Consider the following 16,220-nt stretch of genomic DNA (forward strand, 5'->3'; position numbering starts at 1 on the left):
AAAGGTGAATAACGTTGACTTTCGGGGCATTGTGCGAGAGGAGGCCGTGCTGTTCCTGCTGGAGATCCCGCGGGGTGAGGTCGTGACCATTTTGGCACAGAATAAAACTGAGGGTGAGAGCAAGAGAACATGAGCCTCGCTCACACTACACACATTAAACAAAACCAGAGCAGTGTTATTTTAGTTTTATTATAGTTTTTAGTTTTATTAGTATTTTGAATTAGCTTTGATTTTTATATTTGTAGTTTTCATATTAATTTTAATTTATTTTTTATGTGTATTTATCATTTTATCAGTTGTTTTGCTATTTAGGTTTAATTTATTTTAATTTATGTTTTCATTATTATTATTAATAATTATAGGCCTGGTTTCACAGACAGGGCTTAGATTAAGCCAGGACTAGGCCTGACATTTAATTAGCTTTTATAAACATGCCTTGGAAAAAACACTACTGATGTACATCTAGAGAAAAAACAATGGCATGCGCATATTTCAAGATATAAATATTTCAAGATATGAATATACCAGTGCAAGTTGCCTTCAGATGAAACATGCATTTTAGTCGGACTAGTCTTAAATCCTGTTTGTGAAACCGGGGGTTAGTGTTTCAACTGAATCTATTTCAGTTTATTGCCAAGGCAGCATTTATAATTTTCGATTAGTTTAAGTTTTACAACTAATATCTTTATTTATTTCAGCTTTATTTCAATGAACAGAAATGTTTTCAGTAGTTGTAGTTTTAGCTTTAGTTAACGATAATAACCGTGGTCCACAGTCATCACTGGAGTTAGGCTAAAATACTTGGTGTGCTTGTACAGTACAATTCTATGTACCTTTTATTTATTTATTTATTTATTCATTTATTCATTCATTCATTTATTTACTTACTAAACATTTTAAATACTAATAATAATATTTTTTAAATTATATTTAGTACTTTTTTTGGCCCTACATTAGAGCATCCCACAGTAGGACTAGCAACTATTAATACATTTCTGTATGTGTGAACAGGCCCCGAAGTGCTCTTTCTTCATTCTTCCCTTCCCCCTATACACACAAAGTCTGTCGAGCGGCCTCGGCTTGTTGCTCATCAGTACAAAACCAGTTGTAGCCAGTTTTGGCTTTTCCAGGGACCGCCGTGTCAAGTGTGGTCATGCTCACACGTGTACAAACATGCCAAAATCTTGATTTTCATGTTTGTGAGCTGTGCTTTCTCTTGCCTGTTATGTGAGGAAGTAAATGAACCCCTGTGTTGAATGTTTATTGGTTCAACCCCAGCAGAGAAACCTTCAGAAAAAAGTCCAACCAAAAACAAGTTCCTAATCTCGTCGCAAGACAGCGGGACGTCAGCAGTGACCCCTACTGTTGGAACTGACACTACTCTCTCTGCTCTATCTCTCCTTTTCTGCTGTCATGCCATTCTTCCAGCACATTCACTCCCTGTCTTCATCTATATTTCTCTCGGTCTGTCTCTCCTTGGCATGGATGTCTCATGGGAAAGCGAGGACTGGCACTGTCAGGGGTTGAAGCTCATTTGGTCTGAGCCGAGTCAGATGTGGTGTCAGAGCTTTAATCAAGAAGGTGACGGCACCACTAGAGGAACTCTGACCGCTGTTCATTTTATACTTAAATGACACTAAATCACCCATTTAAAATTCACGAAGGAAATTCATTCACCTACAGAATTCATTTACAGCATTACTTTTGGAGAGAGTGAGAGATTGGTAGACTGAAAATCACATTTAATTAATTAATGTATTTATTTATTATTTTCATTTTTATTTATTTATTATATCTATTTATAATTTGTTTATCTATTAATTAATTTTGTATTTATTTATATTTTATTGTGTTATTATATATTTTATTAGTTTACTTGTTTGTTTTGTAAGGGGCTTTACAGTCAAAGACCCAGAACCAGATGTGATGAATGAAGACCCGGAGTCAGAATTATAATAAATTAAAGAAAAGATTTACTGAAGATAGTTTGCGGTTTCATCAGCAGAAGTCCGCTTCAAGACTCACACTGGAGTTCGCAGGCCGCCCCGTTACAGTTACAAAGATCACAGCCGTTATGCCCTTCATCAAGGTCTAAGCTATGTCCTTGCTTCAGGTTGAATGATTCTCATTGGCTAAGAATAGATAAACATAGTAATTTTCCACACATATACAGATAGACTGAAGCTCCATAATCTCCATTGATTATGCAGCTGACACTCGGACCCTGAAGTTAGGCACGTCATGACCTTCCAGTTCGCAGATTTAAGTTGCTGGGCGCCAACATGTCCAGTACAACAACATCATAGTCAATCTCCAATAATGCCAGTGGTTCCTTAACCTTCAGTTTTATCAATTTATATTTTGTGCATATCTTTTGATTTGTCTTTATTTTTGATAGATTTACTTATTAATCTATTTATTTATTCTATTTCTTTTTTTGTTTATTCATTTTTTTTTTTTTAGTTTTTAAACTATTTGCAGCACTTTAGATTTTTGTATTGTAATTGTTTCTTATTTATTTTTGATCTATTTTTCCATTTTTATTTATTTGAATTAGTCTTATTCATCTGATGCATATTGCAATTACATGCACTTTAAGTTAATCCCAAAACATTGAGTCTGAGGCATGATTGGGAGCTTATGTCTCTGTGTTGTGTCCTAGTTTATGAAGACATCTTGGTATCCGGTCGAGGGGACTCGTTTTTCATCCGGACTCATTTTGAGTATGAGAAGGAGCTGCCTCAGTGTCTCGCCTTCTCCCGGGGGGAGATCCTCAAGGTGGTGGACACCTTATACGACGGCAAACTGGGAAATTGGCTGGCCATCCGCTTGGGCAAATTCAACCAGCTGCTGGAGAAGGGCATCATTCCCAACAAGAGCAGGTGAGAATGGAAAAAGATGTACAATCTTTGCTTGAGATTAAAAGATTTATATGTCAAACTATGCAGAAGCTAAACTCTGTTTAAGCCTTTAACCCGGAAATAGAGCAAACATTGAATTGAATTATTTAAAAAAAATTGTATATAGGACAAAACCCGATAGCAGACTTTGCATAAATGGACAAATCATTGGTCTATAATGATCAATCTCTCTCTTTTTCTACTCATAACCCTTGCTCCTGTGCCGATCAGAGCGGAGCAGATGGCAAATGTCCAGAACACACATAAGGGCTCAGGAAGTGACCGAGCCGACTTCTGGAGACTACGTGGTCAGAGGGCGGCCAAGAAGAAAGACCTGCGGAAGAGCCGAGAGGAAAATTCTGCTGCTGTCGCCACACGATTCCCTGCCTATGAGAGGGTGGTGCTGAGAGAAGGTGTGTGTGTGTATGTGTGTATATATATATAAATATATGTATATGTATGTATATGTGACCCTGGACCACAAAACCAGTCACATGGGTAATTTTTTTTAAATTGAGCTTCATACATAATCTGCAAGCTGAATAAATAAGCTTTCCATTGATGTATGGTTTGTTAGGATAGGACAATATTTGGCTGAGATACAACTATTTGAAAATCTGGAATCTGAAGGTGCATTGAGAAAATCGCCTTTAAAGTTGTCCATTAATGATAACGATTGTGCTGCATCCACTCACAAAACTAAATGTTTTATATATTTATGGTAGGAAATGTACAAACTATCTTCATGGAACATGATCTTTACTTAATATCCTAATGATTTTTGCCATAAAAGAAAAATCGATAATTTTGACCCATACAATGTATTGTCGGCCATTGCCACAAATATACCCGTGCGACTTGTGACTGGTTTTGTGATCCAGGGTCACACACTTTCTCAATAAGAAGACTTCTTACACACAACATTAGTCAAATCTCTGAGCTGACCGGCCTAATACCGCTAATGAAAGTCTGTGCAGCTGAGAAATTTTTAATATGTTTGAAAAATGGGCTCATCACTGAGAGAGATTGCTCCCTACACGCTGTTCAAAAAAAATTACCTAATAAAATCATCATGATTTATTTGGCAGAAGCCCACAGTCAAGAGTTTGAAAAAGGCTGTTTTGACTCGTCAGTCAAGGCTCTTCCTTAATCCTCTCTGAACCCTATTTACATAGCTAAAGGAGTGTGTATTACCATTAACAGAAACCATTCTGTACTTTAGTCAGGCTAAAACAGATTACCTCGACTGTGAAATCCTTGTTGTAAACCTTGTGTTCCTCCCATAGCGGGGTTCCGAAGGCCGGTTGTGCTGTTTGGACCAATCGCTGATGCTGCCAGTGAAAAACTGGCCTCTGAGCTTCCAGACCAGTTTGTAATTGCCAGTGAGTTCATGAGACTGTCTCTGTGATACCATCAATAATGAGATTGTCACACTAGGTTTTAAGCATGCAAAATTATTTCAGACACCATAATGAACACTAACAACCTGATATGATGTCATGCTTTGAACTTCTGTTTGGAATAATACTAAATTATTCATTTAAATGACAATACATTTTAAATGTTAAATATAAAATATGTTAATGAAATATTATATAAATGCATACATTTCATCATAAAATAATACTAAGTTGTATTAATTATTTTTAAACTTGCACCCATGTGAAACTCCAAAAATGAGTTTGATTTATTTTCAGTCTTAGTTTAATTTAGATTGTGTTGATCAAATGTCTCGTGTAGCCATTTTTCATGAATATAAACTTTGTATGCATATGAATGTATAATAAAGTTTGGTGTGACATCAGCTTAAGACTTTAAGCTAAATAAAAATAATAATTTGTTGCATTGTACATATTGAGTAAAGTATTTGTAGTTTGATTATACTTTTCGTTTTTGTCCAATGGCACATCAGAAACAGAACCCAAAGATGCGGGGTCGGAAAAATCCTCTGGGGTGGTTCGCCTCAACACTATTCGACAGATCATCGAACAGGTAATTGTGTAATCACACACAAATTAATAACCAAAACTTGCATTATTTTGTTTCAGTCAGAGTCATTTATATGAATGTACTTTTATGCCTTGTACTGTACATTTAACCTACATTGACCCATTTTGTCATTGATGCAGGACAAGCACGCTCTCCTGGACGTCACTCCTAAAGCTGTGGACACCCTGAACTACACGCAGTGGTACCCCATAGTCATCCTCTTCAGCCCGGACAGCAAACCTGGGGTGAAGGCGATGAGACAGAGAGTCATCCCCAGCTCTAACCGCAGTGCCCGCAAACTCTACGATCAGGCTCTGAAGCTCAGGAAAACCTGCTCACACCTGTTTACCGGTCAGTCCTGGGGGTCCAGACACCTCGTATAAAAAGCTGTCAGTATTTGCTCACTTGCTCACTTTTTGCTGACTCTCTCTCTCTCTGAAAGGTTATTTTGTGAAAATTTACATTTATTTTATTTAATCAAAGATCTTCTTTAGCATTATTTTGCATTGTAGCATTGTGGAGGCGAGTTTAGCATGAACAAGCAGATTAAAATATGATTCTGTTTATTGTAAATGCTTAAATACTGAATTCAGGAGAAGTGCAGTAAAGAGTAGCTATCAAATATTGTGATTGGCACATATCAGTGAAAACTGACTTTGACACAGATTACAGTTCGAAAATCACCAAATGATTGAAAGCAGCTGATGGAAACACAGTGAGATAAATAGATCAAGTTGAACCTAGAGACAGTTGACCCAAATCGAAATGTTTTGATTTCCTATCTCTCTCTCTCTCGCTCCCTCCCCCATCGGACTGTTAGCTGTTATCGATCTGAACTCGGCTAATGATGCCTGGTACGGCAGTTTGAAGGAGACCATACGAGACCAGCAGACCCACGCTGTGTGGGTCTCGGAGGGGAAGGTAAAAACAATGGACGTTATAGTTCTCCATCACCTTCTATCCACTCTGAAACAAAACCTTCTCTTAAAGTCAACATGAAACACTGTTTACAACCCATTTTACTTCTGCCATCTGATGCATATCTGTGAAACTGTATATACAAAAAGAATAAAAGCAGGACATCACTGAAATCTTTCAAATTAGAGATTCAGCAATTTTTACTTTTTTTGGAGTGGTCAGTTCTGTTATGCAGTATCACTAGTCTATAACTTGTAAAAACGTTTATTCTAAATATTAGAATTATGTAATACAATAATGTAATATATACAAATGCAAATACAAATTATAGCTTGTAATAATAAATACATTATATAATATAATGTTATATAGTATACAAAATATAAAAATAGTATAAAAATTATAACTTATAATAATAATTATAATAATAACAACATTTGCTTGCTATTATGTAAAAGAAGAATGCAAAGGAAAATGAAGAGCTAAAGTTAGAAACAGACTAAATAAGGAAACATCTAAAATATATCTCACACGTGCCAACATCCCTTCAAAACAAAAGTAGTTAAATTATTTAAAAAAATTCACCACATTTACTTTATTGTGATATTGAGACAAAAGAAAACCAATGATTTCAATCGAAGGTATTTAAGGGGTCATGCATTTTATTTTTTTATAATGTTCTCTGAGGTCCACTCATATTGTTATCAAGATTTTTACATAAAAAACACATCCTAGTTTAGAAGTGATAAGCTATTTTCCATCTTGTTTTTGACCCTCTCTTTCAAACACTTCGTTTTGATGGGCGTGCCGTATTCAAGACTTGGAAGTTTACGCCCACTGCTATAGAGTAACAGTTGTGCATATTAAAATCAGTAAGTACTTGGAGTTATAATTGACAATTTTGTGTAAACTGAATTATGAATGAATGTACTATTGTTCGTCACACTGTCGTTCTTATACGCTATTCATAGTTCATCCTTTTCGATAAAGTGACAAAAAACGTATACATTGTCGTTTGCAGTCTTGTTGTACTACAACATGTTGTACTGATGACAAAACTGATGATGTCGCTTTCCTGAAGCTTTTATTCAGGATTACAGCGAATGGGATCAAAACGATAACAAAACCAGCGTTCTCTACATGCTTTTTTTACGTGGAACCTCAGCATTAACCGCATAAATGCCGAAGCAAAAGAAAAAACAGCAAATCACAACTATTCAGTTTGACTGCGGTGCTACAGTATAAATACTCGGTACATATCATATCCGTGTGTTACGACATTGTTGCTGGAGTAAACCTGTGTTTGCATCTGTCTCATATTCAACTACTACATGACACGTGAGAATCGGTGGGCGGGGCTTAAGAGGCAATGATGTAGAAGTAGGTGTTGGTCTTCTTCTGCAGAGACGGTCTTTCGTCGCACTATGACGTAATAATGTGACAAAATCCAAAAGAAGTCGTTTCAATAAAAGCTGTTTTTGGACTAACGAGGAAGTTTTGAGTTCTGAAAATTTTTTTTATAATACAATGTCCTCTTATATGTATGGAAGCTTGTTTCCGCCACAGAATAAAACATTTTAAAAGATAATTGTGACTTTTTATCTCACAATTGCGAGTTTACATCTCGCAATTCTGACTTTATTTCTCAGAATTGTGAGATATAAAGTCAGAATTGCGTGAAATAAAGTCAGAATTGCGTGAAATAAAGTCGCAATTGTGTGTTATAAAGTCAGAATTGCAAGATATAAAGTCAGAATTCAGACTTTTTTTATCGCAATTGCGACTTTATATCACGCAATTCTGACTTTATAACACATAATTGCGAGTTTATATCTCGTAATTCTGACATCTTTTCTCAATTCTAAGTGGAAAAAAAGACGGATATTTATTTTATTTTTTTACCTCAGAATAGTTTATATCTCACAATTGCGACTTTATATCATGCAATTCTGACTTTATATCTCCCAATTGTGTATTACAAAGTCAGAATTGCATGATATAATGTCGCAGTTGCGAGAAAAAAAGTCAGAATTCTGACTTTATAAGACGCAATTGCGACTTTATTTCACGCAATTCTGACTTTATATCTCGCAATTCTGACTTTATAAGACGCAATTGTGACTTTATTTCACGCAATTCTGACTTTATTTCACGCAATTCTGACTTTATATCTCGCAATTCTGAGAAATAAAGTCAGAATTGCGAGATGTAAACTTGCAATTGTGAGATAAAAAGTCGCAATTATCTTTTAAAATGCTTTATTCTGTGGCGAAAACAAGCTTCCATATATATGTCAACAGATCAAGGGAAGTTTGATTTCTCAATTCATGACCCCTTCAAAAAAAATAGTAATATATTTTTTAGGGCTGACTTCTAATAGTCGAGGATTCGACGATTCGATTCGGAGAGGTCTGATTCGACTATGAACCTCATAGTCGAATACATGGGCGTCAGTTTGGTTTGAAATGTGCTGGGGACAGAGACGCATTCGCATTTTCAGAAGGGCTGGGTACCATTTTTATTTTATTTTTTCAGGTCATGTTTTGAAAGACAATGTCCTGTAGCTTACTAATGTAAATAAATAAAAATGTATTCAAAAATCTGCTTCACATTTTCAGCAGGGCTGCGGAGCGGCTGTGAGTTGACTCCACACGGTTCTCATGTGCGTTAAAAGCTTTACATGGTTTAATGTACCCAATGATTACCAAATTCCCCTCTCATGTTGCTCCACATAACCACTTAGAATGATTAAAAAAAAAATCGAACCCAGAGTCCAATTATTATGGACGTTATCTGATATTAAGCGTTTCTGCTTCACATTTTCAGCAGGGCTGCGGAGCGGCTGTGAGTTGACTCCACACGGTTCTCATGTGCGTTAAAAAGCTGACTCCACACGGTTCTCATGTGCGTTAAAAAGCTTTATGTGGTTTAATGTACCTAAACAACGATTACCAAATTTCCCTCTCATATTGCTCCTCATAACCACTGAAAATGGTCAAAAAATCGAACCCAGAGTCCAATTATTATGGACGTTATCTGATATTAAGCGTTTCTGCTTCACATTTTCAGCAGGGCAGCGGAGCGGCTGTGAGTTGACTCCACACGGTTCTCATGGGCGGGAAAAAGCTGACTCCACGCGGTTCTCATGGGCGTGAAAAAGCTTTACGTGGTTTAATGTACCTAAACAACCATCACCAAATTTCTCTCTCGTATTGCTCCTCATGTTTATGAAATGTTATGATATATGTGTGATATATATGTGTTTTTTAGCTCTTTTGTTTGAAATGGAAAAAATCTAGCTGCTATCTAAAAAAAAAAAAAGAAAAAAAAAAAAGGTTCGACTATCAGTCGACTACGGCAAAATCTAACGAATCAGATTCGACTATGAAAATCCTTAGTCGAAAACAGCCCTAATATTTTTATCTAAAATGTTAACACAAGATGAATCATGTGCAGTACATTATAACCAGGATCGGCATTAAACAATCCATTATGGTTTCATGTTAACTTTAATGCAACATTTTACAGCATCTCTTTACTTTCACATTTTCCCACTTTATCTTTCCCAGTATTCCTCAGTGTTTCCCTTATAGCCACAGTAAACCCATAGTTTACCTGCTAATGCATGTCTTCCTTTTCTGAAAATCATGGTAGACATTCCTCCTGTTTTTCTGTGCTTTTACTGTTCATCATTCTTCAGTGGTACTCTACAGCTTTCGTTCTGTTTTGTTTTTGTGTTTTCGTTTGTTTTCACTCCTCTCTGTACACAAGATCCATCATGTGTCTCTTTTAGCTGGACGGGACGGAGGGGGACCTTGACGTTCACGACGACCGCATGTCGTATCTCTCGGCGATGAGCGCTGACTATCTCAGCATGGACAGCCGGCTGGCCAGCGACTACGAAGACACGGCGGATGAGGGCGGGACTTACACAGATAACGAAGCGGACGAACCACTCAACCGCCAGCGGGTGTCGGCCATTAGCCGTTCCTCTGAGCCAGTCATGCCAGAGGAGGTTAGCATATGCGCACACTTTCACACTCATGCATGCATACTAATTCCAAAACATTGATGGCTATTTATCATGGCTGAAGACATATGGACACATGCATCCCTCACAGTGATGGTGAACTGCATGACATCTACACACTTAAACACGCTTGCTGCGACGGCATCCCTCACAGTTGCCTAGATCAGCACAAAGTCAGCTGTGTGCTAAAAGAAAGACAGCAGAGGTCAAGCCAGCAAGTTTCATATTGAGACACCAACACACACTTGTCATGCATGCATTACCTGCTGCAAGTGCAAGAGGTGCATGACAATGAGTTTACATGGCAAATCATGTGGAATTCATGTAAAAAAAAAAAAAAAAAATTCAGAGTATATGTAAATGCAAAAAGCAGACTCTTCTGCCCCCTTCTGTTAGGTGTTGGAACTACAACATTACTGATCACTAAATATTTACGTAACAGCCAGGTAACAGATTATGATTATTCCTGCAAATGTCATTATTAAGGTTATGAAAAACCTGGAAATAACAGGGAGTCAGTGTTGTGATTGTTAACTAATCTCAGTGTCGTTAACTAACACTAAAACTATTAAAAGTCCAAAACTATTTTTTTAAACATTTTTTACTTTTCATTAATTGAAATGAAGCTGAAATAAAATAAAATATAAATATTAGATATAGTTAGATTATAGATATTAAATTTTAAATTACTCAAACCAAAAAAAAAGACTAAAGTACAAAAACTAAAATTACAATGAAAACTGAAAATATAAAATAAAAGCAAATTCAAAATATTAATACATACTGTAACAGTATATAATAATACTGAAATAATATTAAGGAAATTGTGTTTTAAAATGCCTGGACAAGACATGAACATTGATTTTCTTTTTATCTTTAGTCCTCATGAAGGACTGGATATGAATTGGTCAAAACAAAGCTGTGGGAACCTTAGGGATGGATGGATGAATGAATGTTAATGTTAAATCAGAAGCATGCTAGATTGTTGACCCAAGACAAACACATTTCTGTGTGTATGGATGAATGAATGCTTTCTATGTTATCTGAATTGTCCCCCCTCCAGATCCTCAGGAAGTCCAGCCCAGAGATTCGAGGTCGTATCCGCAGGGTGGGCAGCAGAGAGATGCTGACCGAGGCTAGCCCCCCCTTCATGTCCACCTTCCTGCCTGACCCCGCGAAGGTGAGCTCATGTCATGCTCCCCAGTGGCTTTCCTTTCTTAAAAACACCATTCATCATTTACCAGATATTAGACTAGTGTTAAAAGAGAACTAAAATTGCAGTCATTTTTGGACACTTACGACACACTTTAAATAGAGGAATGTCGTTGCATTGATATTTTATTATGTAATGCAGTGGCATGCATCCATTTCCTAATACTTTGTAGAGACTCAAAACTTTGCAGTAAAGATGATAAACTCTCTCAGACTAACACAACTCTTCCCCTGACTGAACCCGCATTCATGCAGAAGAACGGCCTGATATGGCGCAACCATTTTTCCAGCAGTTCAGAATCCTCTTGCAGCAGCTCAATGGCACATTGTGGTAATAACTAGTGTAGTTTACTTGAAAGCAACTGTTTTGAATCTAGTTGATTTTGAATAATTTGTGTCAGACATGTATACTGTGACCTAACAAAGTAGTTTAGTAACCATTTACAATAAGGTTCAACTCGATAACATTAGTTAATTAAAATGTAATTTTTACAGCATTTATTTATCTGTTATTATATTTTATTATAACATGTTATATATTTTTTGCTATTTACAATTCATATTTTTTCTTATCTTTAAATTTGATAAAAATGTATTGATATATGTAGAAATTATTTATTGTTAATTCATGACAGGGTTATTTAGGATTATTTATATACCAGTCTAATACTGTATTTATAAATATTTTGAATTAGCTTTTATTTTTATATTTTCGGTTTTCATTTTAGTTACAGTTTTAACAATTTTATGTGCTTATGTCATTTTTATTAGTTTTTGTTTTTTATATTTCTATTTAGCATTAACTTATTTTTATTTCAGTTGTAGTACTTTGTTTTTTTTATTTCAGTTAGTTGCAAAGGCAACATTTCCAAGAATTTCATCTAATATTTAATTTATTTTACTTCAGCTTTATTTCAGTTAAAGAAATACATTTTTAATAGTATTAATGAACAATAACGGGTTCATGGTACCTAATGTATTAATTCATGTTAAAGAATTCAAACTTATTGTAAAGTGTTAATAGTAGTTTTAGTGTTTTGGCAGTGTTTATAGAAAAACTGGCACAATTAGTAGTTAGTGTTGGAGATTGTTCTGGTAGTGTTGCTCTTGTAGGTTTTGTGTTTGGAATCATGGATCTCAATGTGAAAATACAGCGGTGGTGACCCTCAGTAGATGCATTAAATCTCAGTTTGATCCAGTGCTAAATCTGGCCTTTACCTGTGGTTTAAGGCCAATTCATACTGCACCGTCACCAGATCACAGCACGTCACTTCTCGGACATTCTGATTCTGATTCAGCATGTTCAATCAGCGAAAAAACAAGCTCTGACCGATGCCAACAGGGATCCGACAGAACCTGACGAAGTGTCTGATGCCGTCTTATCGGTGCGGTGTGAATTGGCTTTAAGGAGCCAGTCACACAGAATGCGCTTTTGCTTTGAAAAACTTTAGCTTTTTTTCTCTAAACCACATATTCAAATGTCTTTCAGGTAAAAGTGCTGTCACAAGTGGAGGTGTCGCGGGGGCAGTACGACCCCTCTCGAAACTACGACTCTCGTTCAAGCAGTCCCGCAAGCAGCGAGCACCCGCGCAGCCAGGACTCTCCGGCAAAAAACAAGCCCCTTCCTCCCCCACCAGCACTCAAACCCACCTTCGCGTCCCGCAGCTCCAGAGGCCTCGTAAACAGCCCCCCGATACGGGACAATGAACCTCTGGGGGACAGTCCCGACGATCCTTCCCAGAGGTCTTTCCGGGGCAAAGTGAAGGCCTTCGAGCAGATGGATCACTTCGCCCGGAACCAGAGAGTTCTGGAGATCCAAGAGGCCCAGAACGCCAGGGTGAGTTTTCATCATCTTTAGGCTTTGCATGAAGATCAGTACAACGACTTTTCGTCAGTCTCCTCTGATGCTAGGTTGGCATAGTAGCATATTTATTATTTATTACACACTTTTATGTGTCCCTTACACTCATCATCCAGTAGCTAATAAAAGTGGACCAAATTCAACATTAAATTGAATGCTATACAAATAAATTGAATGGAATTTAAAGTTGGTTTTTTTGGAGGGTTATTGCTGTTAACTAAAACTTTTAAAAGCATTTATGTTAATTGAAATAAAGCTGAAATTGAAAATTAGAAATGTTGCCCTTGCAATAAACTGAAATAGGTTTTAAGTTAAAGTACTAAAATTATTAACTGGAAATAAATTAAAACTAAAATGAACTACAACTAAAACTGAAATAAAAAAAAATTTAAACCTAAATAGCAATATTTAAAAAATAAAATAAAAACCAATTTAAAAGACAATAGCACAATGAAATGACTAAAAGTTACACAAAAATTAACATGAAAACTTAAAATATACAAATTAAAGCTAATTCAAAATATTAATAAAGCTATAATAAAACAAAAAATAAAATAAAAGAACAAAATAAATTAAGAGCACTGCTGTGCAGTCATCTACTGTAGATGCTGGGTAGGTTGACAAAAAACTAATTTTAGCAGTTAAAACATCAATGAAAATTCATATTAAAATTCTATATTTATTATTTAAATTATGTATTAAACATTATATATTAAATATAAAATTATAAATCAAAATTTACACTCTTCTGGAAAAACAATCCAAAAGTATTGATGATTAACCTTGATAGTAAAAATGTTGTTTAATAAAAAAGATAATTATATATACCAAACTATAAATACCAATTGCATGTAGCAAACCACAGATCTGACATTTTCTGCCAAAATATACAAGTGAGCAATTCTGATGCGTTCATACTGTATTGTCATTTTTCAGGTGGAGATCGCTCAGAAACATCCAGACATCTATGCCGTCCCCAAGAAGTCTCAGAAACTGGACCACAGCAGGCCACAGCCTATCGGGTAAGAGTTTGGTTTTGTTCTGAAAGTGTGGTCACATAAGTGAAATTTTGTGGGCGATAAAGGTCTATGGTATTTGTTCATAGTGTAGCGATGTAAGAAAGTACAGTTCACATACTTTCAAACCAAGTAGATTTTTGTTGTTCAATACAGCAAATTTGCGTGACCAATTCGAACTCATTGTGAAATCTGCATGGGGAAATCCTACACTCTCAACAACAGTATACGTGACCACTCCTTAAAGGGACAGTTCACCCAAAAATGAAACATCTGTCATTTATTGCTCACCCTCATGTCATTTCAAACCCTTAAAGTCCCCCTGTAGTCAATAATTTTATCCCCTAAATGTAATGTGGCATTTAAAATGGCTTGAATGTAACACTTGCCTCATTTAGTATATGCGGTTCTATGAATATGCAAATTAGCCCCGCCTCCACTCATTGATGATCACACGTTGACTTGATTGGTTACAAGGTAGTTTGTGACGTCAGAAACACCAGCGATTTCAAACCGTGTTTTGAGACTGTCTTTGGTTCACCTCAGTTTTAAGGAGAAAATACTCAGCAATTGTGTTGACTTGTGAATTTGCTCATGGTTTGTCTTAAAGCATATTAAAAACACCCCATAGACATATATTTTCACCACTTTAGTTCATCGTAAAATAAATCCATATGAATCGAGCATTTTAATCCAAGTCTGAAGAGACATGATCACTTTTTAAAGGATAATTCCGGTATTTAGCACTTTGAGTCTCTATTCTGGTTTGTTTTGGATGAACTAGAGTGGTGGACACAGAAATTTTGAGGATGGGTCCCGTCTCGACTTTCTGACTCGTTTAGAATCGCCTTTGTCCGCTTCAAAGTGGCTGGCTACGGGCATGCACGAACATGTCCTTAAAACAACCCTTACGCCCGTTTCACACATACTCCGTTTGCAGTGCGTGTGCGGTGCGTATTTTTTTCCGTACCCATGTTAACAGGTCAGAGCTTCCACACTGCACGCGGTTGCAGTCCGTCGATCCGTTCCAGTTGCGGTGCGTATACAGCAGTGCAGCGATCGTTTCCGCACCGAGTCTATTTTTGCTGTGCTGCACCGCAGTGAATTAAAGTGGCAGTACATTGTTCACATTAAAATAAACATAGATTGACAAGAAACTGAATAATTTCATAATGTATACACAATTATAATTGCAGTTACTGTGTTATAGCCTACAGTTAATAAATTACAGGGTCAAGGAGTTAAAAAAAAGTTAAAACAGTATAGTCCCAATTGCAAAATGCGATCAGATAAAACTATTTTTTTCCCCTCAAGAAATACATAATAAATATTTTGGGGAGGGGTTTGGGGGGAACACCAGCATCACAGCAGGCAATCACGTGACAGGCTGGTTGACAGAAAAGTACTCAAGAAGAAGGTGATATGGATGACACTCGTCTAATCGTGGAGGTGGAAAAACACACAATTCTTTATGACCCGCAGAATATGTTGTACAAAGATTTGAATGCCAAGGAAAAGGCATGGGAAGCAATTTCCTCGGCTATTGGTGTTGATGGTAAGTTTTAAAATGTTTGTTTCAAGTGCCGTTTTCTGTTTACATAGGCCTATATTTTTTCCATTGCTTGACTATCAATCGATATAATCTTAATGAATATAAGAAAGTTATTTATTGTTTTTAAACTAGAATACAAAGATATTATTGATGTATGTTATTCTATTTAAACTTGAATACTTTACTTTTTTTCCCACCTTCCATGCGAATTTATTATATTATTAAATTTAACGTATGAAGGGCTGAACAGGAAAAATTTATATAAAGTTTAAATATATAAATTAACATCTGAATATTTGTAGCCTACGTCTGAATTCATAAGTAAATCTAAATTAGTTTTTAATATATAGATGTTGAACAGTGTAATTAAAAGTTTGTTTTAATTATATAGTTACTTTTTTATTCACTTGTATTTTTTTTAGAACTGGGACAGTGCATATCAATAATAAACATTTCTGTCAATATGCCAGAAGTAGCCAAAAGGCTATTTTTCATCTGCATTCCCTAGACAGATGGTAAAAAGTCTTCATAAAAGGGAGTGCAATTACATAATTACATAGCAATATAAAAATTACAATACATTTAGTAATAAATACTAATATGTTACAATTTTTATTTTATAAATAGTAAAAAACTATCCAATTGTTAATCAAAATGTCTAACCTTATATGTACAGCCAGCCTTGTCAGTAGAGGAAAAATAATCTTTTTGGTGTAGATAAGTGACATGTACTAACAATAAT

At 35.9% G+C, this 16,220-nt stretch overlaps 1 protein-coding gene across 7 annotated transcripts in view; it reads left to right on the forward strand.

The window, feature by feature from the left end:
- Window positions 1–16,220, forward strand: part of tjp2b (tight junction protein 2b (zona occludens 2)) — a 72,966-nt gene that overhangs the window by 51,187 nt on the left and 5,559 nt on the right. For 4 of the 7 annotated variants that reach the window (XR_014028994.1, XM_081349782.1, XM_081349784.1 and 1 more), the window contains exons 12-22: window positions 5–113; window positions 2,663–2,882; window positions 3,132–3,313; window positions 4,187–4,282; window positions 4,813–4,892; window positions 5,030–5,240; window positions 5,710–5,810; window positions 9,601–9,822; window positions 10,901–11,017; window positions 12,539–12,886; window positions 13,847–13,932. Coding sequence is in view for 5 of the 7 variants with exons in the window: in XM_081349782.1 (XP_081205908.1) it covers window positions 5–113; window positions 2,663–2,882; window positions 3,132–3,313; window positions 4,187–4,282; window positions 4,813–4,892; window positions 5,030–5,240; window positions 5,710–5,810; window positions 9,601–9,822; window positions 10,901–11,017; window positions 12,539–12,886; window positions 13,847–13,932 (1,772 nt within the window). In the remaining 2 variants the exon portion in view is untranslated. The other 3 variants (XR_014028993.1, XM_081349786.1, XM_081349785.1) reach the window with 3 other exon arrangements.

This window comes from Scardinius erythrophthalmus (assembly GCF_964197995.2).
Source record: "Scardinius erythrophthalmus genome assembly, chromosome: 20".
NCBI classification, from domain to species: domain Eukaryota; kingdom Metazoa; phylum Chordata; class Actinopteri; order Cypriniformes; family Leuciscidae; genus Scardinius; species Scardinius erythrophthalmus.